At 34.5% G+C, this 24,447-nt stretch overlaps 2 protein-coding genes and 1 long non-coding RNA gene across 10 annotated transcripts; 1 reads left to right on the top strand and 2 right to left on the bottom strand.

Annotated features, from left to right (window-relative positions):
- Positions 1-25: 25 nt before the first annotated feature.
- Positions 26-6,739, bottom strand: LOC101256621 (uncharacterized). The gene is made up of 3 exons (XM_004246828.5): positions 4,432-6,739; positions 2,535-2,702; positions 26-1,834 (listed from the first exon to the last, which is right to left on the bottom strand). The coding sequence occupies exons 1-3, from the start codon at positions 4,984-4,986 to the stop codon at positions 146-148; spliced, it is 2,412 nt and encodes an 803-aa protein (XP_004246876.2). The 5' UTR covers positions 4,987-6,739; the 3' UTR covers positions 26-145.
- On the top strand, positions 808-2,781 carry LOC112942199 (uncharacterized). Its single transcript, XR_003248283.2, has 3 exons — positions 808-944; positions 1,459-1,536; positions 2,506-2,781. It is a non-coding gene; the product is annotated as an uncharacterized lncRNA (long non-coding RNA).
- On the bottom strand, positions 6,519-21,500 carry LOC138338243 (uncharacterized). Of its 8 annotated transcripts, none has more exons than XM_069289021.1 (6): positions 20,726-21,500; positions 18,164-18,304; positions 16,678-16,807; positions 9,392-9,436; positions 9,200-9,281; positions 6,519-8,572 (listed from the first exon to the last, which is right to left on the bottom strand). In XM_069289021.1, the coding sequence occupies exons 1-2, from the start codon at positions 21,407-21,409 to the stop codon at positions 18,299-18,301; spliced, it is 690 nt and encodes a 229-aa protein (XP_069145122.1). In that variant the 5' UTR covers positions 21,410-21,500; the 3' UTR covers positions 6,519-8,572; positions 9,200-9,281; positions 9,392-9,436; positions 16,678-16,807; positions 18,164-18,298. The 8 variants fall into 8 exon arrangements, 7 of the variants coding, with proteins under 7 accessions (XP_069145122.1, XP_069145126.1, XP_069145123.1 ...); XM_069289022.1 differs by lacking the exons at positions 9,200-9,281; positions 9,392-9,436 and adding exons at positions 11,754-12,708; positions 13,997-14,119 and having other exon boundaries at positions 7,903-8,572; positions 20,726-21,472; XR_011211685.1 differs by lacking the exons at positions 6,519-8,572; positions 9,200-9,281; positions 9,392-9,436; positions 20,726-21,500 and adding exons at positions 12,359-12,708; positions 13,997-14,119; positions 18,680-18,817.
- Between the last annotated feature and the right edge of the window lie 2,947 nt (positions 21,501-24,447).

Genomic DNA, 24,447 nt, shown 5'->3' on the forward strand with positions numbered 1-24,447 from the left:
TGACTATAGAGTTATGTGCTTGATGAAATGCAAAGAAGATTCAGAATAATATATTGCCTTAGAATATAAGGAAACTAGAGACAACTATATTAGATCTACAACATTATGCTTTTGTGTTCCATTGATCATATGGATTTGCAGATTCTTATGAACAAATTGGTTCACCCAAAGGATCTTCCCACTTGACCAATTCTTTTATCGCGTTGTCGATGTTTCTTACTTCCCTCTCCAAAAAGCTCATGCAAAACTCTAAAGAACACAAACAACCGACAATCGTTCCTCTAAGCTCTATACCTGCAATGTCCCTCACTTTACCACGAACCTCGTTTGAGTTCTGAAGAAAAGAACTCAGTATCATCTCCATCTCTTCGTCGTTTCTATAACACATGACATCCCCCCTTGGACACGACGAAGTCCCTTCTTCAAGATCGTTCAATATATTCTGCTCTGGCTGTATCTGAGAAGTTTTTAACAGTCTGATAGAAATAGTTTTCTCAAAGGAGCTCACTGAAGAGCTTAAAGCATCATTAAAATGCTGTAAGTTGTTGTTTATGTATTGTTGAAGCTCCCTTTTATCAGGATAATACCTATCGAACGATTGAGACAGGAATTCGATATCACAGGACATGAAGAACAGAACATCTGCCATCTTTGACAAAGACATTTGGAGCTTTTGGTAGCAAGAAATTGGAAAAGGAATAAACCAGAATCTAGGTTCCAAGACTGCATCTTTAATGAACTTTTCCAAGTCTTGAACTTGAGATTTCAGATTCCTTTGCTTCTCCATTAACCCCTTTTGTCTTGAATCAACTACCATGTGTTTACTGCATTCTTTGAGTGTTCCTTGGATTAGATATAGATGTTTTTTAACTAAAGTTGCTGAACTTGTTGGCTGCAGGATAAGTTCAACAACGACGAAGCAAGCTAGTCCAATGAAGGCCTCGGTGAGTCTGTAAATTGCGAATACACTAGGTGGACCATAACTTTTTCTCCCTAAAATCAGTAGTGAACCTATCACTGCTGCTGTTCCCCCTGCTTGAGTGAACATCCTACTATGCCTTAAAAATGTGGTGAAAATTATCCAAGGGAGAAGAGATAAGAACCTTATTTGCGCGACTTTTTGAAAAATAGTACAGGCAAGTACACCATAAACTGATCCTATAGCTGTTCCTTGTGCTCTTGCATTTGCTTCTGTGAAAATTGCCTGTTTCCTTGTAACAAAGCTGAGGGCTATTGTGAGGCCTGACCAGTAACCATTTTCAGTATTAAATAGCAGACCGAGCAACACAGCCAGCCCTAATGAAAATGAACACTTGAATGCGAATACCACCATTCTCTCATTGATTATAGGCATAGTCCTATCAATGCAGATTCGTCTGCAACATGACCTGTTACTACTAGTATTACTACTACTACTACTACTACTCTCTGTTGTGGCTCTGAGTCCTTCGTTTATAGGTGTGATCGTGTCAGAGTCACTCGTGCACATTCTGAAACAAGATAAGAAGAAAAGTGCTGCTTGATCTTGTTTTGTTGGTAAGATTGGTTCATTAGAATGCCTAGAAGAGTACTCCTTCTCAAACTCCCCTTCTGTTACTGAATTATGTGGTAAAAATGATCTATCTTGCCCCATTATTTGACCAAGAAACATCATTACATGATGTGTGACTTTAAAAAGCTCTTTATCTATCATTCTTGTAGGAAAAATTGGGCAACAAGTTATGGCCAATTCCATTCCTTTCATTGAAATATCCATGTTTTGTAAACCAAGTCCTGGATCTGTGAAATTATGATTCAAGTATCTCAACCAAGGTTTCTCCCATTGCAAACCTTCCTATAAGTATAAGAGGGACATTTAGATTATCGAACAATAACATGTTTATCTCACGTATCGATACTGAACTTTATTTACGTTAAGCAATAAAGTCATAAAACTATTTTATAACATATGAAAGTAGAGCACCATAAAACTATGGAAAAAAAGGACAAATATACCCCCGAACTATCCCAAATGGTATGCAGAAATCCTCCGTCATACTTTTGGGACATTGGTGCCCCTACCGTTCATAAACTGGAGCATATATGCCCTTCACTCTAATAGAAGACTAAATAGGGACACGTGGCGCAATCTTATCCATCGATAAATATTGAATCGCTGGATAAGATTATGACACGTGTATGTCCGTTAGTATAAAGGGTATATATGCTATAGTTTCTGAACAGCAGGAACACCAATGTCTCAAAAGTATGACAGAGGGTATTTGTATACTGTTTACGATTGGAAAGGGGGGGGTATATTTATGTTTTTCCTCTAAAACTATTGTTACTCGCATTTTGAAGTAATTGAATTTTACCTACTATAACAGTAAAATCATCTTTTCAACTATTAACAATTAAGTCAGGATAGGTTTTGTCATTATAATCGGTTAAGTTTAGTGATTTTACTGTTATAATGGTTATTTTAATGTGAAAAAAAATAATTTAATAACTTTACTGTTATTGTAGATAAAGTTCAGCGACCGTATTTAGCTTACCTCCAAGAATTTGATAGTATCAAGAAGCTTAGTTCCTGTATCAGTAAAGGGCTTTGTTTGATAAATTAGCTCCATGGTTATTTGATCATCTTGAGTATGAATGGCTTTCAAATATAAATTTATTCTTCCTGTTGCACTTTCTGCATATATTTGGTATAATTTTTTCACCTGTCATAATAAATCAATATTTACTATATTATATGTATATATAAACATTAGCAATTAATATAAATGATTTTTTTGGCAATTTTTTTTATGGTCTAAATGAATGGAATTTATGTAAATTTCTTCTTACACTTTAGATTGTTGAGGAGTTATATGATGTGAAAATCTTTACACGTTTTTCATGATACTGATATGACATGATGATGTTATTATAAAAACAATTATCGAAAACATTAAATGAAGTAGTGCAATAACTATATATATGTATAAAACCCCACATATATTTACTCAAAAATGTGCATCTCTTTCTCATTCCCCATGTTTATAATTTTTAATCAAACATGATATTAATATTTGTGAAGTTTATATTATGGACCATAAAAGAGTACCATACCAATTAAATTAAATAATATAGTCAATCAAATTGTCATAAGAACAAGGGCATTTCTATCTATCACACACACAAAAAAAGAAAGTGCAATGGGCATATGTCAAGTTGAACATAAAAATAACTAATTTTGTTCGGATATTAAATGAGCAGGTTGGACTGAATTTGAAAATATTAAAATGAATTTAGTTAATAAATTGACGGTTTACTGACCCCCTCGAGTGTTACTTAGTCTAACATGGTTTGAGTTGAAATGGCGAAATGTAAATATTAAAATTTTGTTTGTTCTTTGAATATCTAATACAAAATTTCTTTTTATATTATGATTGTATATAACATATCAGATTTAAAAAAAATGTATTTTTAAAAATATCCAGATAGAAGTTTTCCATGGATCAACTTGGATTGTATATTAGTCCAATTTTAAAATAAGATGAATTAAACAGGTTAAAAATAAATTGAGTTAGTAAAATAAACAAGTTAAAAACCGTTCAAACCTAAATGGATTGGACAGATCATGGTTTTATGAGCTGATTTTATCATATCTGATTTCACGTAATACTTTTTCTCTCTCTCCCTCTCTCTTCTATTGCACTATAGTTGAGTAATTCTTCAAAGAACTTAAAGTTCGAGATTAAGATATATACATCAATCATAGAAACAATATTACTCAATGAAGTCATGACTTATAAAATAACGTCACCATTATACGATCAGTTGTTCAATTTCAAAGTTAAAACTAAAATAATTGATGTAATTATTTATTAAAAAAGAACATTGATTTATAAATATTTACACCCTAAAATGGACCTTGCCTAGAAGATCCAAATTAACCTATAAACTTCATTGTTGTAGTTTCATGTCCGACCAGACTAAAGACATCAACTTTCATTTTCAACTTGTAAATTTTATAAAGAAAAAAAAATAAATAATATTATAACAGATAAATTTATACCAACTTTCAGCAAATTAATATAATATACTTAAATGAACGGTTAAAACATAGTGCTTATATATATTTGACTTTTCAACACCTTGAAAACCTTTGGTTACATCGAAAGTATAAAAAAATTTTAGTGGCAAATGATTTTTTTCTAACATAATATCATTATATTCAGAATCGCGTAAGATTGTAAATGTTAATATTTATTATTATTATAATATAATATAACGATAATTATATAATAATAAACACTACTGAAATAAGAGAAATTAATAACAGACAAGTTTTGTAGATAAATAACAAAATGTACCAGTAATCCTATTTAACAACGAATATTAGTAAAAGATTATGAGAATATAATTTAACGATAGATTAGCGATGAAGTTGATATATATACATACCTCATGATATGCAAGCCAAGGATAAGGTAGCAACAAAGCTATGATAGAAGCCACAACTCCAAGTGCAGTGCTAAAAGCAATTCTAAAAGGGTGCATCATAGGAGAATTGACATAAAGTCCATGAATAACAGCATCAACATAGACTATAACAAGTTGTCCAAAGGCAATTCTCTTGCACATTAAGTCGGTACTCTCCGGCAACGCCACCAAAAACGCGCTCACCGCCACCATGAGGGCGGCTACCTCGGGCGAGTAGTCATCGGTGGCGACATAATTGTGGATCCATAGGCCTAGCATGGAAAGTGGCATGGTTTGAAGTGTGGCAAGACATGCATGCCAACATCCCCTTAGGGCATGGCCTAACGTGGCGTCGGATACTATGAATATCGACGTCACGTAGGAAAAAGAAGGAAATGCTAGTTGCTTCGAAAGAGAAGGTGGACTATAGAGGGTGACACACCCTACTATAATGCATGCTAAGGCGGTTCGAATAGCTGAGTGTAGCCTCATCCACCACATGGCGCGAGCTCGTTTTGCCACCATGGTGGTTGGCATGATGAGGCAACAACTAATAATCTACAAGATTCACTTTCTACTGACAAGACAACCACTCTCTACCCCTATTGCCACTAGACTATGAACTCACCTGCCAGTAACAAGACGACTACTTCATGCATACCACCAAAATAAGCTAGCTAGCTAAAGATTCATCTACCAATTATAACAAGACTGACTAGTTAGAAAATTCACCTGTCAACAACAACACGACTAGTACTCGAGATCACAAAATGGCTAACCAGAAGATTCACCTGCCGCAACAAGACGACTAGTACTCTCACCACATCACAAAATGGCTAACCAGAAGATTCATCCACCAGCAACAAGACGACTAATACAACACATCACTAGTAAAATGGTTAACTAGAAGATTCACCTATCAGCAACAAGACAACTACTCTCAGCACCACACAAAATGGCTATATGTCATTCAACATGGTAGTAACAAGATGACTACTTTCATCAACACACCACTAAATGACTATGTATAGACTTTCACCTGCTAACAACAAGACGACTACTTTTTAGAAATGCTAAACAACTATATGGAGATACTATTCCAATTTCAACAGGTTGTTGACAAATTAGTAGAGAAGTGGTCCTCTCTAGGCCTTGAGTAGGAGAAGTATTTATAGTATTGCTAGTGTGTCACACTTTGAACAATCCAACTTTTTACATCAGTCAAAGAGTATGTAAAGTCGGTGTACATTTCACCCTTTCTAGATTTCATTTGTGGGACTATACTGAATATATTATTATTGTTATACTTATAACAAGTAGTGTTTTGATTATCAAATTCCAAACCATTGATTAAATTATTATGTCAATCAGAAATAATTATGTAGACCCTCAAACAGAACTTGTGAGGCTATGATGTATACCCTTTCAATGAGGCAACCTTTAAACTTTGTGAGCCTCTCTTATTTTACATTTACACAATAAACATATTGTTTTATAATTACTACATGCTTCAAAAACTTCGGAAACAAGAGTCTATCAGACCAGTTCGCCAATAAACAAAGCCATTTCTACTAAAAAAGATATAATCTTGAAGTCTCTATTATTACATCAATGAAAATGATGTATTTTCTTGCTTTACTATACTTTTTTTTTTCTTCCCATCTCTGGCATTGCACTTTTAATTTTGATAAAATCCAAAGAAAATGACCAAACACACTAGACATTTTTGGCCATTTATGAGGCACAACAAATTAAAGGGTAAAATAAAATTAGAGGTTTCTTCCAAGAGTATTGGAGCTAGGATTAATGTTAATTAACAAATCATCAAATAATTTAAAATATTCATAAGAGTGAGAATATGTGAAAATGACATTTTATTTTAATTTGAAAAGAAAAAGTCATTTTCCAATTATATTATATTTTGATGTATACATTCGAATACACTCTTTTTCTTTTAGGATTTGTAATAATTTGATAGTAGTATTGTATTCATTGATTCAAGAGAAAACGTTTTAATTTGATACTAAATTTCACAAATTCATTAAATTTGTTTAATTTGTAGCTCTTCCTTTTGGCAATCAAATAAATAATTATGTGATACGACAAGTAATCACCATTAGTACAACTAAGCTTTAATAATTAAATTCTATCAAAATTAAATAAAATGAAGCAGGCCAACCAATTAATTCTTCCCTCCTATAAGAGACAAATTCAAAATTTGAACTTTACGAACTTGTATCTTTGGTATTATAATCCCAAATATCAGTTATTAAATTTTAAATTTATTTTTTTGTGTATATTATCTGATATCTTTGACACAAAATATACAACGTTTAAACCAAAATTAACATTGAATCTTATTGGATCTGTATGTTCGAGTCTTCATTCATCTCTTGCATGCTAAAAAAGTGTCAAAATTTAAAAATAAAATTAATACTATTATTTTTATATTATAGCACCTATAATCCACACACAAATGTTAATTTTTGAGGCAAAATATAATGTTAAGAGTTCACAATGGAATTATTTTAATTGGAATTAATTCCCCTTTTTGCAAGGCATATTATAGTAGAATGGACATTAATGTCGATATATTCAAGTTGTGTGTCATTATTGTTCAATTATTCTCTCATATGCACCATGATTTGGTATATGGCATCTACACATCCACATACTTTTTTAATTATTTATAATTAGTAATCTGATAAAATAACAAAAAATTATTATCAATGGTTACTCCATTGATACTATAACAATGTATATGTATTACAGCACGATCAAATTCAGATTCACACAATCCAAAAATCGCAACTATATTCTATTTAATTTGGTTAAGTGAGACTCTGACCAAAAAAAAAACAAAACAATAATACACATATTTGAACAAAGTGCCTCGAGACGATGCCAAGATTTAAATTTTAATAAAATTTTAATAAAATGTACATATTCAGGGATAATAAAATGTACATATCGAATAGATATAAAATTTAAACCGAAATTAATGCATTCAACTGAATCTGTAACTGATATTCTAACTTCATCACTTGTAAGTATCTAGAGCCTATTGTCCCGTCTAATCCAAACTTGTGTCATGAAGTAGTCAGTGGCAGACGCAGGATTTTTGTGAAGGGTGTCAGGTTATAGTAAAAAAAAATACAATTTTGTTTACCCAATGATGTCAAGGGGATTTATTAAACTAAAATTTGACCTCTATATACAACGTAACTTTTCGACCCTAATGGTACGTTCGCCCCTAAGTTTCACCAATGAGGGTAAAACACTTTCTACAAAGAAGTTCTTAATTCTCACGACTCAAACTTGAGATTTCACCAGAGATGAAAGAAATCTAACTATTGAGCTTAGAAAGGTATTTTTGCAAACCAAATTCAGTACATACTATTTTGTTTTCTCTTTCATTCTTCTGAATGTTATGTATTACTCTTAATTTTTACATTCTTTTCATTGTTATTGTTCTTATATCTGCATTCCTTTGTTTCAAACGCCTTAGATATGCTTTATTTTAAGCTAGTGATCTATCGAAAACAACTTCTCTATCTCTGTATTATAGAAATAAAGTTCACATACGCTATCTTTTTCCGTCTCTAGCTACTTGTCAAACAGGCAGTGTTAGAAGTTAGTACAGGTGACTAGCCCCAATTATTAAATGTAGGACATTTTCATTGAACTTTCCTACTCAATTGTATTTCCCTCTTTGCTAGGGTATGTAAATTAAGCCACATAATCTTATTTTTATTATATGATTTGTACTAGTCCTGACATTTATCATTGTGCTGCATATAACAAAATACGTGGCTTCTCGAACTTTCCTCTATATTGATGACCAAATTAATTTTTCTCATTTATAAGGGTAGCAATATCAACTCACACTCATATTTCTACGGGTTGGGTCATAATCTGCCCAAATGTGACTCAACCTACACGACTTGTCTACTTGTAGAGCCAGCATTTATCAAAGTGGAGCAAAGAATTATATATATCACCTGATCTTACACGGGAGATCCCGAGTTGAGTGATTCTCCTCCAAAACAGTCTACATGACCTCTTACGAGAGGTCTCTTGAGCCGAGTGATTATCCCTCAAAAAACTGTTCATGTGTGATGTTCTGAAAACGAAAACATGTTGAGTTAGTAATTAGAACCATTGTGAGGTGCAACGAGTATGTGGACAGTAAGTGAGTAACAGAAGGAATGATACAAAAATATGGTAGCAGTGTCTTGTTGAGATTGTGTATATATTCGAATAATATGAAGGAATTGCAGTAAGAACAGAACTCAATGTTTAGATGCAGATATCATTCGATTTCCACATATGCAAAGAATGAACTATAACTGATGCAGAAAGTTAAATAAACAAACAAACAACAACATGCCTAGTAGTCCGGAAAGAGTAGGATGTACGCAAACCTTACTCCCACCTTTGTGGGATAGGGAAGTTGTTTTTGATAGACCCTCGACTCAAAAGAGAAGTTCGCGAAGCAGTGTTGCAAGAAAATATGATAGCAAAATAACAAGATGCAAGACAAATGAAGCAACAAATAGTAATACACATTGAAGAATAAGAAACTATGCGACAACTAAAAGGAGGAGAGATGAGGCTAGGCCTCTGTCTCTACCACATAAACTACGACAACACTCGACTACCTACATAAAAGGAATCATTTTTCAGAGGAAAAGAATAGTTAATTTAAACATTTTGTAGAGGAAGTAACTAATAATCACAACTTACTTACCTCGCATATAACAGATGCAAAATTAAAGAGAGAATAATATGTTTCTTTTGACATTTTTCCTTTCCTGGCAACGAAACAACACCTATCAAATAAAAAGATCTTTTGACAAGCTTCTTCCATAAACTTCACCTCTAAAATACTAAATTTTTGAATGATGAATACATTCAAGAACAAAAGAGAGTGACCATGTACCTGTGTCCTGCTCCGCATTGCGATGGTGGAATGGTAGAGGTGTGCCTAAATTGGTTACGACACTACCATTGATTAAGAGAGAGTTGAAGACTAGTGTTCTAATCAAATGAAATGTCTACTGTCACCAATTCAAAATGTCGAAGGAACAGAAAGCATATGGGTAAGCAAAAGATTTATTAAATAGACAAAAAAGCAAGCACAAATTAATGTAAACATCACATAAAGAAAGCCACCCATTTACAGTGCGCTTTAATATGTAAAATCTATGACATCTACCAAACTATTCTCATCATTTACAAAATATAACACATATAGAGTGTTTAAAAATTCATAAACTTGACGATTACTTACTTCTAGTTGTTTTACATAGTTTCCAAAAATTATATTTTCAATTAGTTGGTTACCAAAAATTTGTTTCCCAATCCTTTTCTTACTAGAACTAGGAGTAATTACAACAGCTATTCAAATATTCCATTAGAAAAGTTCCCAAATTTTGTTTTTCCATTACCTATTTTAAATAGGATATCAACGTATATATGTGTGTATATATATATATATGTGTGTTAACCCTTTGCTTTCATCACATAATCTTTTACTCCCCAAGGTTTTTCAAATAACACAACAATGGTTGCTTGTATTTCATCATTAGGTCATGATCAATATTCTTCCGACAATTTCGATGAACTTTTCAACCTGCGGCGTTACAAGAGGTATTTAGACTTTTCTTCTCATGAAGTTAATGATCATCTGGACAATCACAGCAACAAGAGACTCAAATTTAGTCAAGATGATGGATTTTTCAACGTCAAGAAGAGAGTACTTGAATTTAGTAGCAACGAACTACAATGCCTAAAAATAGAAGCTGGATCTTTATACTTACCCAAAGACAATCCAAAGAAGCCACTAGGTGAAGATGCACACTTCATAGATGAATTATTCAAAACTATTGGTGTCGCGGATGGCGTTGGTGGCTGGGCGAAACAGGGAATTGATGCTGGAATATACTCAAGAGAACTTATGAAGAATTCACATATTGTTACATATTATGAAGCGATGAAAGGTCATGTGAACCCTAAAAGGGTTCTTGAAGAAGCAAACGAAAACACAAATTCAAAAGGATTGTCTACAGCTTGTATTGTAACTTTTAACTCGGAAAAAGTACTATAGATGCTGCTAATGTTGGTGATGGTGGATTTTTCCTAATCAGAAAGGGAAAAGTTGTCAATACAATAACGAGTATTTGGGTGTCTATAAATTGGGAAACTGCAATGCCGATAATCCTAGCATTACTCAAGAAATGGAATTAAACATCTAGAAAGATGATATTTTGATGGTTGGGACGGATGGGATGCTTGATAATATGAATGATAGTGAAATTGAAGAAATTTTTGGGAGAGCGATCAACGAGAAATTGAAAGCAAAAAAGTTGACTAAGAAAATTGGAAACGTTGCATTGTACAACTCATTTGATAGATTTGCAGATACACCATATGCAAGAGAATCTAAGGACGACATAAAGGAGGAAAAATTGATGATATTACTGTTAATGTTGCTTATATACAATAAATTCAATTTTGATGTAACTGAAAAATAGAATGTATTTGTTCCGTTGCCTATTATGAAGCACAAAATGTAATGTGCAAGATTTATTGTATAATACAAATGTTATATTTCATGTTTCATTGTATTTTGGAACTACACTGCTATTTTGGTATTTCATAAATTTGCAAGATTTATTAATTTTAAAAGAGCACAGTATTTTAGGACCCACACTAAAATATATTGTTGGAAATTTTATATGTTCTTACGGTTCTCCCATGATGAGCTAACTTTTGGAGTTGAGCTATGTCTAAGGTTCATTTCTTTATCATGGTATTAGACTGAAGTCCATCCTAATTTATAGTTTCCGATCCTCCTCTCCCCCCCCCCCACCCCACAAAACCCCCCAATTATATCCACGCTCTAGACTGGAGCGGATCTAGCCCTTGAGGTATGGGTTCACGGGAACCAATGACTTTTATTCATTCCCTGTATTTATTAAGAATTCTACAAAATATTTATAAATTGACCGTGAACCCAGTTATTATTTTACGTTAACTTGAAATCATTAATATGAACCCATACACTTCAAAACCTGGAACTGTCTCTGGCTCCGGATGTCAAATCTTGGGCTGTGTGGGGGTGTTAGAGTCCCACATCAGTGAGTTAAGGGTTACTTGGTCTGCTTATATAGTTTTGGACAATCTCTCATAAGCTAACTTTTTGGTTGAGTTGGGCTCAAGATCCATTTATTTACGGTAAAAAGAACTTAAATCATGCATTTTTCCTAGGTATAGATAAAGACAAGCTAAAATTTTCCTACCTCAAAGGAGCAACGGGTAGCAGTGATACTTCACATGTACTGGCATAAAAGATCTTAGATAGCCCTCTATCTCTCCAGTAACGAACTTCTATCCCTTTCATCAGAGGATCCCGTCCATGGATGATTATCACTAGCTCTCTTCTGTTTCGTCACGGGCCCTGATGACTTTCCAGAGAAATCTGATGAAGTTTCTTAAGCTTTATTGACATTTTCTGCTTCAGAAAATGCAACCTCTTCTTCACCTCAGTATCTACACCTGTTGAACTTCAATTTGTTGAACATCTACTTTCACCTCTTGAATTCGATATATTTTCAAAGACCCTTACAAGAAACTTCTGCTGCAAACTTCTTAACTGATTTGTTTCCTTCAGTAGTATTTTCACCTTATCGCAGTTTCAACTACGACATCTTTATGAAACGCTGAATAGGTTAACCTTGAAGACTCCCACTTTTGTTTTAGGCACAAGCTATTCCGTATATTATTCTAGGCTAGTTCTTCTTCCTTCTACAATTGTTGCGAAATCAACAATGTGATAAAAAAATTCCCAATCTTATCATTTTGTTTCACAGTCATCCGACGATAACTCAAACGGCTCATCTATATATTTCTTTTTTACCGTTATCCCCTGGTAGAAAAAGAGCATTTTCATGATCTTTAAAGGATTTTGATCAGTTTTTCCTTGACATGTTGATCAAGTAGAGCTGATTGAATCTCCAATACCAACACTAAGGAAGCAAGAGATGCATGAGCAAACAAACAAATTACGAGGAACCTGGCATCAGTTATAGCTGACTGATCTCCAGATCCTTCTCCTTTCTTGTCATGAACTGAAATGTTGACATAAAATGTGGACATAAAGGAAGAGCTGCACCAGCAAGAGGATTAAGAGAAGTCCTGGAATCACTAAGCTACTTTTCAGTTTGATCATCCATTTGAATCTAGCTCCTGCACTGACTGGATTTCTCCAAACAAATACCAAAATAAAAGACTGGCACCAACATTTGTGTGGCCATAAAAGCTTCTCATAAAGGATAAAAATGAGAAGTTCAGATTAAATAGTTTTCAAATTAGAAGTTGTTCTTTTATTTTGAAGGAAAGGACAAAAGCAAATGTTGAAATAAAACTGGAATGGAGGGAGTATCATTCATATACTATTTGCCGCAATACTATTGTCTACGCAAGAGGGAAAATCTGGACAGAAGTAGCCATTTACTAATTGGTCCATGGAAGGGAGAAACATCAATTGTGCCCTCAGGGCTTAGATGCCCTTTCCTGCGTGAAATTATACATTGGATGAATCTCTTATTGGAAGATCAGATAATTACCAGAAAAATCATACCACATTCCAGCTTGATAGCAACTTAGATAGTTCAGCAACTATAGAGCTAAAGAGAGAGAAACAAGGTTCAAACAATTTACACTTTGGTACCAAAGATGCAATATAGCATTAACTGCAAAAGGTTCATCTTTTGAATAACTTGCTTACCTTTTCAAATAGAGAAAACCCTTTGTGATTAGGAAGAACTATTTTACAGTTTATGATGATAGGAGGAAATGGTACTAGGCTATTGGTAACTACTTAGTATGGGTGTGCAAAGACTAGTTTAACCGATAAACCGAACTGCAAACAGGTTTGTTTTAGCAATAACATATTTGACTTTGCTTCTGCATGTAGTTTGTGCAGAATTTTATGCATGAAGTTCGTGTATAGATGAAAAATTGCAAATAAGAAAGAACAAAAAGAGAACTAAAGGAGCATTTTCTTATTGGTTTAAGCCAAAATCCGAACTGTTAAGGAGCAAAAATTGATTAACCGAAAATTGTTAACGAATATCTTATTGGTTTGGTTGTCGGTTTAGAATGTTTACAAATCAAAAACCGATAAACCAGACTGAACACCGACCAATAAGCACCCCTACTTAGTTACAGACAAGGAAAAACTTGTGTTGACAATAAAAATGATAAGACTCTGCACTTCTGTAAATTATATAATGCATAAAAAAACTTTACAAGCGCTATATATTTGGGACAGTTTAACAAAGTAGCACCGCATTAAGAAATCAAGTGATGTTATACTCAAGCTAACATTCCAACTCATGGGGATTGAGAGTGTCAGTTCATTATTAGCAACTAATACTGGTCTTCAACCATTACAGGTTCCAACAAACGAATGTAGGTAACTTAGGACATACAATCGGTGAAATACACTACACTGTACGCACTATGGAAGCCAGACACAAACCTTATGCTGTGGAACATTCTCTCTGCCAATGAAGATAGGAACTTGTTTTAACGCATGAAGTTTTGCATCTCATATTTGGTGACTAATCTTCACATAAATTAGTTGTTCACAACTTCATTAGACCTTGAGAGAAGGCAAACAAAAAGAATTAAGAATGCTTATTCATTATGCTGAACAAACCTTGTTGCTACTGTCTAGTTAAGAAGTTGAAAGATGCAAAACATCAGATAATGAATGCTTTCTAGCACAAGAAAAAAATTACTTTACTATCATATTAACATCAACCAATACATGTTCTAGCACATGAAAAATCACTTCACTACTATATAATACCACTAAAAAAAAGAAAAAAGATAAAGAACACATATTTCAAACATTAGTGTCCAACATGTTACGTTTGCGCTTACAACGTTGACGGTCCAAAAGGGGTGAATAATGCAAAGGATAGACAGCTCGACAAGTTGGGCAACTATTGTTCTTGGATAGCCATGGGAGGAGACACCTTGTATGAAACATGTGCGAACAACAAGTTGTAATCATGTCATTCCCATCTTTAAACTCTTCTTGACAAACAGGGCAAGTCTCATTCATTAGATCTTTCATGCTGATAGCTGGACTTGAACACCAAGATCTATAACATGGCGGGACCTCGACAAATCCACTGGCTACATCCGCCGCAATAGGTGGTTTCATTGGACAACCCCCACCTTCACCTGTATATTCCCTTAACATGTCAAGATACTCAAGGACATCCTCAGTGTATTCACAAAATGGATCATTCCTATCATCAGCAGCACTCACATTGCGCACAGTGACGACCCCCTCCTCTTCCTTGTCGTCAATCTCAAACCGGCGATACAATGGGACATCAGGAGGATACCCTGTGAAATTGGGGGACGTGTCAAGATCAACTTTATCAGTAAAATTGACACAGCGAGTCTGGGAGATTTCAACGACGACTACGTAAGTCGGCCTTGGCAGTGGCAATAAAGCTTGAGAATCTTGAAACTCAGTGAAAAGGCAAAAAGAGATTTCATCCCCCAATTGTTTGATAGTTTGCGGCAGAAACTGAAGAGTAGCAGAAACAAGCAAGGAACCCAATGACGTTTCTCCATTCCGTAGCTTTGACAGGTCAAAAGGGATGACGGTAGAACACTTCTTTTCCTCAAGTGTGTAGCAACTGTACTTAGAGTTACAACAACCACATTCACAAGGTTGAAACATCATGAATGTACTTCTGATTATGAACAAGCATAAGCCTTCGGACTGTGAAATCTGGTTCCTCGCTAGCTTTTCGTTCCATAAGAAAAGCCGAATTGACTTGCAGTGAGCAGTTTCAATGATTCTCTCCATTGGAACTTGTTGACTTTGCTTATCAGAATGCAGAGATAAGCACTAACAGAGAAATACTTATAGAGCGCTTAACTTAATGAAGTTTCCTAAAAAGTTACTTGTATATTACACGTATGCATAGTCGAGTTAATCCTACTGTCGTTCCAATCCAAGTTCCATAAAAAAGGATTAACTTGTCCCATGCCAACTTGGATGGCCCATCATATACTCCCTGACCATTTTATTTGTCATATTTTTTGTTAACTTGATACTTAAGAAATTATGTGTTTTAATTGTCATATCCTTATTTATTATTTTTAATTATTTAAAATATTAATGTCTTTTCAATAAATAAAAAGAGGTTAGTTAATCCAAATAATCACAATTTTGGATTATGTGTATATGTTATTCACTTATATTTGTCGATGTTCATAACTTTCAAAAATAATTATTACCAAGGGCAAAATGGAAAGAATGTACTCAATCATATCCTCGCTTTCTAAAATGACATTTTGGACTATATATATTTAGGGCCCATTTAGCCATGTGAGAGGAAATCATGATTTGAGAGATGAAGCTGAGTACCAAATGCTTGATAAAAACAATTAGCAATATCCTTTTTGAGATAAAATATTAATTCGAAGTATGAAATGTATAGTGCAAGCAAGAGGCAAAATCTGGACAGCAATCTCCTTCTATTGATTGATCCTTAGAAGGGAAAATATTTTACCGTTGCCCCCATGTAAACAGACATTAATGCCCCTTCTATAAGAATATGCCAATGGTTGAATCTGTTGTTAAAAGATGAGACATTTACATGATAAAATCATACTCACTCCCATCCCAATTTACGTGTCTTAGTTTGACTGGACACGGAATTTAAGAAACTTTTGAATCTTGTGGTCTTAAATTAAAGATGTGTGTAGGCCTTTAAATCTTGTGGTCTTAAACTTGTCATGTAGAATGTTGAAATTGGAGACTTGTTAGTTATACAAAGAGACATTCTTTTTGGGACATTCCAGCTTCACAGTAACCAGTTACATAGATAAGCCATTATAAAGCTCAACAGAGAGAAACTATACAGCTTAGCAGCTGAATTACAGGAGTTTATAGTTTAGTACCAAATATATCATGGCAAAGATGGGATAGAATTAACTACAATACTCAGGTCCAGTTAATTTTAACATTAACGGCCATGACTCAGGGCTCATTCAGACTCTATTAAACTTGCACTTAAACTATCCACTATAATATTCATATGATTAAGATGAATATTTAAAAAAAACACTTGTGATGATTGGAGAAATACAGTTTACACAGAGTTAAAGTAATCAAAAGCAGATGCAAACCTTATTCATGGAACATTCCCTTTGCATATGAGATTGGAACTTGTTATAAAGTTTTGCATTCACATTCGCTTGCATCTCAATTGCAGGGAATAATCTTCACATAAGTTGTTTGTTTCCAACTTCATTATACCTTGAGAAAGGCAAACAAAAAGAATTAAGAATGCTTATATCATTATGCTGATCATACCTTGTCACTACTGTCTAGTTAAGAATTCGAAAGAAACAGAACAACCAGATACTGAATGCCTTCTAGCACATGAAAATCATTACTTCACTATCATATTTAGTAGCCAACACATTATTTAGCAAATGAAAAATCCCTTCACTACAATATGATACTACCAAAAAGAACACATTTTTCAAACTTTAACCTCCAACAAGTTACCTTTGTGCTTATAACATTGACAGTCCAAAAAGGGGTGAACAATAAAAAGGATAAACAGCTAGACAAATTGGGCAAGTGTTGTTTATTGGGAAAATCCCACGTCACCCGTATACTTCCCATAACATGTCAAGATACTCAATCAGCAGCACTCACCAGGAAGATACCCGGTGAAACTGGGAGAAGCATACTCTTGAAATTCAGTGAAATGACAACTATTTTGGACTACATATATTTAGGGCCCGTTTAGCCATGTGAGATGAAATCATATGAGATGAAGCTAAGTACCAAATGCTTGATAAAACAATTAGCATTATCTTTTTTGAGATAAAATATTAATTCGGAGTATGAGATGTATAGTGTAAGAAAGAGGCAAAATCTGGACAGCAATGTCCTTCTATTGTTTGATCCTTAGAAGGGAAAATATTTTACTGTCGCCGCCCCCATGTAAGCAGACATTTATGCCCCTTCTATGAGAAAACATAATTGGTTGAATCTGTTGTTAAAAGATAAGACATTTACAAGATAAAATCATACTCCCTCCCGTCCCAATTTATGTGTCTTAGTTTGACCGGACATGGAGTTCAAGAAAATGTTGAATCTTATGGTCTTAAATTAAAGATGTGTGCAGTCCTTCAAATCTTGTGGTCTAAAATTTGCCACGTAAAACGTTGGAATTGGAAAACTTATTAAAAATAGAAAGAGACTCCTCTTGGGACAGATCAAATAGGAATAAGACACTTGAATTGGAATGGAGGGAATACTACAATCCAGCTTCACAGTAACCAGTTACATAGTTAGGCATTATAGAGCTCAACAGAGAGAAACAAGACAGCTTAGCAGCTGAATTCCAGGAGTTTATACTTTAGTACCAAATATATCATGGCAAAGATAGGATAGAATTAACAGCAAAACACAGGTTAAGTTAATTTTAACATCAGTGGCCATGACTCAGGACTCGTCCAGACTCTATTTAATTTGTTGCACTTTAAGCATCCACTATAATATTCATATAATTAGGATGAATGTTTAAAAAGAATACACTTGTGACGATTGGAGAAATACAGTTTGCACAAGTTTAGGTAATCAAAAGCAGATGCAAACCTTATATGGTGGAACATTCCCTTTGCATATGAAGATAGGAACTTGTTTTAGCGCACGAAATTTTACATTTTGACCTTCGCTTGCATCTCATTTGCGGGGACTGATCTCCACATAAGTCGGTTGTTTCCAACATCACTATACCTTGAAAAAAGACAAATAAAAAGAATTAAGAATGCTTATATCATCATGCGGAGCAAACCTAGTCAATTTGAAAGAGACTGAACAACCAGATACTGAATACCTTCTAGCACATGAAAATCATTACTTCACTATCATATTTACATTAGCCAACAATTATGTAGCAAATAAAGAATTGCTTCACTACAATATGATACTACCAAAAAGAACACATTTTTCAAACATTAACCTCCAACAATTTACCTTTGTGCTTATAACATTGACAGTCCAAAAAGAGGTGAACAATAAAAGGATAAACAGCTAGACAAATTGGGCAATTGTTGTTTATTGGGAAAATCCCACCTTAACATGTCAAGAAACTCAATAAGCAGCACTCACCAGGAGGATATCAAGTGAAAATGGGGTAAGCATAATGTTGAAATTCAGTAAAAAGGAGAAAAGAGATATTGCCCCCCAACTGTTTGATAGTATGCGGCACAGACAAACAAGAAATCCCAAAAAGGCTTCTTTCTTCCGTAACTTCGGTAGATCAAAAGGGTTGCAGTAGAATACTTCTTCCCCTTATTTGTATAGCCCGCGAAAATATCACGTATTCATAATTTGAACATAATCATATAAGAATACAAAAAAATTAGGATGCTTAGAGCTACTATCGAAAGTTAAAATAAAAGATGAAATATAATTATTAAATAATAAATAAAAGAAAATAAAAAGAAAATAGTAATATAATAAGGTGATCACGCGAAATTAATTGTTACCTAACGATGAACTTAAACGATATGATACAAGTAGAATTTAAATAACAGTTCAAACAAACATTGTATTTAAACTAATAATATAATATGAGTAACAACCATCCATCCAAATAACGTCTAAGATAATGATGCGATTATATCAAGTCGATTGTTACATAAAATGGGTTTCTTTGTTATCTAACAATGAATTTGAATGATATAATATGATAAAATTTAAGTAACAATCTAAACAAATATTATGTTTAAATTAACAATACAATAAAATACATCAGTTAACAACCGTCCAAACATAGTGTTAATGGTGAAATATTTATAAAATGCTTAACTCAATTAAGCTTCCTGAAAAGTTACTGTATGGGATGTTTATATCAAAAAATTAATGGATGCAAGATATATATTTAAATGTATATAATTATTAATTGTTCATAATTAATTAATTGACGCACATAATTATTACATTAAATCACTTGATCGTGTTATAATTTGATGTAAATATTATAAGTGAATAAGTATTTATGTTATTAAATTATCATCTTTATATATTTGTTAAGAACCTTGAGCGAAAGTCAAAACAACTAGCCCGTAATTGATAATTTGAAAGAAACAAAACAATTTTATTTCAAAAGTGTTAGTTTGGAGTTGATATTAAATTTTGATGATTTAACAAACTTAGGGATCTAACAAGGAATTCGATCCTTGTTATTGGAACTGCTGACAATGAAATGAATGATAAACTCAATGTGAGGTATCCTGGCGAGTGCTCTCGTCTAGATACAAATGGGGTACACTGTAAGGTTGTCATGTTTGGTGGTAGGTGAAAAGTGTAGTGTCCTACACCAATAGGAAGAGCGGACGAGATTTTATGTTTCAGTATCTCACAAATGCAGGGACCTAGTCCATCGCAGAGTTTTCTCATCAGGTGCATAATTGAGCACAGCTGTAAAAGTTGTCCGCGTCAGAAGGTTGGTGAAACGTAAGCGTACTACACCAATCAGAATAAACTCAGTTGTTTGTTCGATGATCAATAACTCAAAATAGCAAAAAGGTTTTTTCTTCATTGTCCTAATTTGACGGAAACAAAGTACTCAAACATCTAAAATTACATGTCTTTTCAAATTTAAGCCGATCCTTGATCACTCTTTAACTCGATCTTATTAAAGGAGAAAGTAAGCACATCAAGGTTTAATGTACTAGTTGGTTGCCGAATATAACTTGGAGATGAAGATGACCTTTTACTGGACCTCGAGGATAGACTTAAACTTGAAACTGTCTTAGAATCAAAGAGAGGCAAAATACTATAACTTATGAAGATCTTGGTTGTATCCTAACTCAGAGGCAAACTTATCTCAAGATGAAAAACTGAAAAGTTGAATCGATTTGTACATTCATGTATTCCTTCCCCCTTAACTAACTAATGTCTCGGGTTCAAGTTCTGAATTTGACGATCCAAAATAGGGGAATAATGCAAAGGATAAACAGCTCGACAAGATGGACAAGTATTTTTCTTCCATAGCCATGGCAATAGACACTGTATATGAAAAATATGTGAACAGTAAGTTGCAATCACTTCTTTTTCATCTCTAAACCCATCCCAACAAACAGGGCAACACTCATCTACTAACTCATCAATGCAATAAGCAGGACTAGCACACCACGATCGATAACATACCTGAACTTCAACGAATCCTCTAGCTACATCAACTGCAATAGGTGGTTTCGTTGGACAAATCCCGCCTTCACCAGTATAATCCCTCAACTTCCTGAGATACGCAACAACATCCTCGCGATATCGATTATACGGATCATTCACAAAGTCAATACTACTCACACAGGCTGCTACATCGTTCCAGTTCCTTCGAAATCGACGATGATTAGACGGGACATCAGGAGGTATGAAATAGGGCGGCAGAGGCAAATCAAACGGAGGACGAAAATCGCAACAACGAATATGTGAGATTTCGAGAACTATTACGTATGTAGGTCGTGGTGGTGGGTTAAGAAAAGCTTGAGTAAATTGAAATTGTGTGAACAGAGAAAAAGAGATATCGTCCCCCAACTGTTTGATAGTTTGCGGCAGAAATTGAAGAGTAGGAGAAACAAGCAATCTGCCTAATGATGCATCTTTGTTCAGTAACTTCGATAAATCAAACGGGATGACGGTACAACGCTCTCTGTCTCTGAGTTTTTTATGCTTGTAATCGAATACACGAGGCTGAATCGCGGTGAATGTACTTCGAATATAACAGATGCATAAGCCTTCGGAAGATGAAATCTGATTCTTTGTTAGCTTTTCGTTCCATAGAAAAAGGCGTATCGCTTTGCAGTTAGCGTGCTCTTCAACTCTCTTCTCCATTGATTATCAGAATACAGAGGTAAGCTCTAATGGCGGAATATTTATAATTTCGTAATTTACACGCACAGTTCAGGTACTCCTAATTCTGTTCAAATTCAAATTCAAAAATTAGTACTCCCTCCATTTTACAGACATGGTTTGATTTGGCAACGAGTTTAAAAATATAACTTTTGAATTTTGTGGTCCTAAATTAAAGTTACGTAAAGTGTATAAAATTGTTCTTTGATCTTGTGTCGTTAAATATGTCACGTGAAAAACTGAAATTAAAATGTTACAAAAAAAAAGTCATTCTTTTTTTAAACAGATTAAAAAATAAAGGAGGTTATTTTTTAAACGGAGGGAGTAATAAGTTAAACAAATTTGGAAGGTTATAAATCCTAAATTGTTTAGGATTTGGCAATTGTTCTCCTAATTCTAGTCAAATTAGGTCGAGCATTATTATAAATATGGGTATTATTATGAGATTATGAAATCAAAATCTGATATTTGTTCTCCCCTTTATCTCTTTATTAAAAATTCTGGTTCCGCTACTGGTATAGCGTATAGGCATAATGAAGAGAAAGTTTAACAACTTTAAGAGAATGGAGAAATTATAGGGTTATTAGTGGTCATTTAGGTTGGGTGCAATCAGTTGCAGTAGATCCTACTAATACTTGGTTTTGTACAGGTTTAGCGGATCGTACTATCTGTTGGGAAAGACAAGGCACTAACAAAGAATGCCTAACAGGATAACAGCGGAAGAATACCCAAGTCTATACTTTCCCTTCTCGATTTGAACCAAGAGAAGACAAACAATCACAAGCAATATGATAGTAAGGCAGCAAGTAATTCAACCAAACAAATATAACAAGGCAATAATAAACCAATCACACAAGACATCAAGATTTACGTGGAAAACCCTTCGATGTGAAGAGTAAAAAACCACGGGACCAAAAGTTCCACTATAATCACCAAGAGTTACAATATTGTTCTCCAAAATTGGCCACAAAACAAGTGTCAAACAACGAGCAACAACAAAATAAGATTGCACCAAATCTAGAGAATTAAAGGAGCAAAATCACCAATTTCGCAGCTATTGTTCACGACAGCAAAACTGAAGTTGCAGGACACCAAATCCAACTCTGTCAGTTCCTAATCAAAGATTGAGATGAAGATAATATGCTGTCCAAAAATCAGCTCAATCGGACAAGAAATGAAGCGGGAATCGCAATTTGAAGTTGACTGTTAGGGCTGAATTTTTACTGCGAAAACTGCTCTCTTTCTCTCTTTTTGGCTGCTGAAAAAAACTCTCTGTGTATATAAAAATAAGACCTAAATAGGCTTATGTTTGCCTCATAAGAATGGGCTTATGGGCAAAAATGGGTTGGTCCAAATTGAGCTTTTATTTACCATATAGGAAGGGAAAAAGACCCATAACCCAACAATTCTCCCCCTCGCGACTATGTGGAGGAGACCGCTATCCCGGCGACCATGCAACAATCTTCAAACTTCCCTCTTGGCAAAACTTTAGTCATCATATCGGAACCATTGTCATTTGTATGAATCTTTTCAAGCTCAAGCAACTTAGAATCCAACACATCTCGAATCCAATGGTATCTCACATCAATGTGTTTAGACCGACCATGGAACGTAGAATTCTTGCCAAGATGTATAGCACTTTGACTGTCACAATAAAGCACATACCTCTCTTGAGCACAACCAAGTTCCCCCAAGAATCTCTTCATCCAAAGCAATTCTTTACAAGCTTCAACGACAGCAATAAGCTCAGTTTCTGTAGTAGATATAGCAACACATTTTTGCAACCTAGATTGCCAAGACATAGCTCCCCCTGCAAAAGTAACCAAGTACCCTGAAGTAGACTTGCGAGTTTCAACATCACCAGCCATGTCTGAATCAGTATAACCACAAAGAATAGGCTTCCCTGTACCAAAACACAAACTCAGACTAGAAGTGCCACAGAGATATCTCATAACCCACTTCACAGCATTCCAATGTTCTCTTCTCGGATTAGAAAGAAAACGGCTAACAACTCCAACAGCGTGAGCAATATCCGGTCTTGTACAAACCATCGCATACATACTACCAACAGCTGAAGCATAAGGAACTTTCTTCATATCTTCCTTCTCATCATCACTAGAAAGACACTGTTCCGTGCTCAATTTGAAGTGCATAGCTAAAGGTGCACTAACAACCTTAGCTTTGTCCATGCTGAATCTGCGAAGTACTTTCTGAATGTACTTCTCTTGAGATAATACCAATTTATTGTCCTTTCTATCACGGACAATCTGCATGCCAAGAATCTGCCTTGCTGGTCCTAAGTCTTTCATAGCAAAAGACTTACTCAACTCTTGCTTCAACTTCTGAATCCTGCAAGTATTATGACCAACAACAAGCATGTCATCAACATAAAGCAACACAATAATAAAGTCACCATCAGAGAACTTTTGCACAAAAACACAATGGTCTGAAGAAGTCTTCTTGAAGCCCTGCTGACTCATAAAAGAACCAAACTTCCTGTACCACTGCCTGGGAGCTTGTTTCAAACCATACAAGCTCTTCTTCAATTTGCAAACATAATTCTCTTTACCCTTGACTTCAAAACCTTCCGGTTGCTCCATATAAATTTCTTCATCTAAGTCACCATGGAGGAAAGCAGTTTTAACATTCATTTGCTCAACCTCTAAATCTAGACTTGCAGCCAAGCCTAGAACCACACGAATAGATGACATCTTCACAACTGGAGAGAATATCTCATCAAAATCAACTCCCTTTTTCTGATTAAATCCCTTGACAACTAATCTAGCTTTGTACCGTGGAACTGGATTACCATCTTCATGTTTCACCCGAAAAACCCACCTGTTTTTCAAAGCTTTTCTGTCTTTAGGTAACTTAACCAAATCAAAGGTATGATTATCATGCAAGGATTTAATCTTATCTTCCATAGCATCAAACCATCTTTCTTTTTCTTCACTTTCCATGGCCTCATCAAGACTCTCAGGTTCTCCCCCGTCAGTCAAGAGTACATGCTCATTGGGAGA

The sequence above is a fragment of the Solanum lycopersicum genome, chromosome 9 (genome assembly GCF_036512215.1).
Source record: "Solanum lycopersicum chromosome 9, SLM_r2.1".
NCBI classification, from domain to species: Eukaryota; Viridiplantae; Streptophyta; class Magnoliopsida; order Solanales; family Solanaceae; genus Solanum; species Solanum lycopersicum.

Bases quoted from the DNA above. Each gene is read 5' to 3' on its own strand.
- LOC101256621 (XM_004246828.5), bottom strand. From the start codon at position 4,986: ATGCCAACCACCATGGTGGCAAAACGAGCTCGCGCCATGTGGTGGATG. The intron at 2,703-4,431 runs GTATGTATATAT...TTATTATGACAG, and splicing joins CTTGGCTTGCATATCATGAG to GTGAAAAAATTATACCAAAT. The intron at 1,835-2,534 runs GTAAGCTAAATA...TTATACTTATAG, and splicing joins ATACTATCAAATTCTTGGAG to GAAGGTTTGCAATGGGAGAA.
- LOC138338243 (XM_069289020.1), bottom strand. From the start codon at position 15,349: ATGGAGAGAATCATTGAAACTGCTCACTGCAAGTCAATTCGGCTTTTC.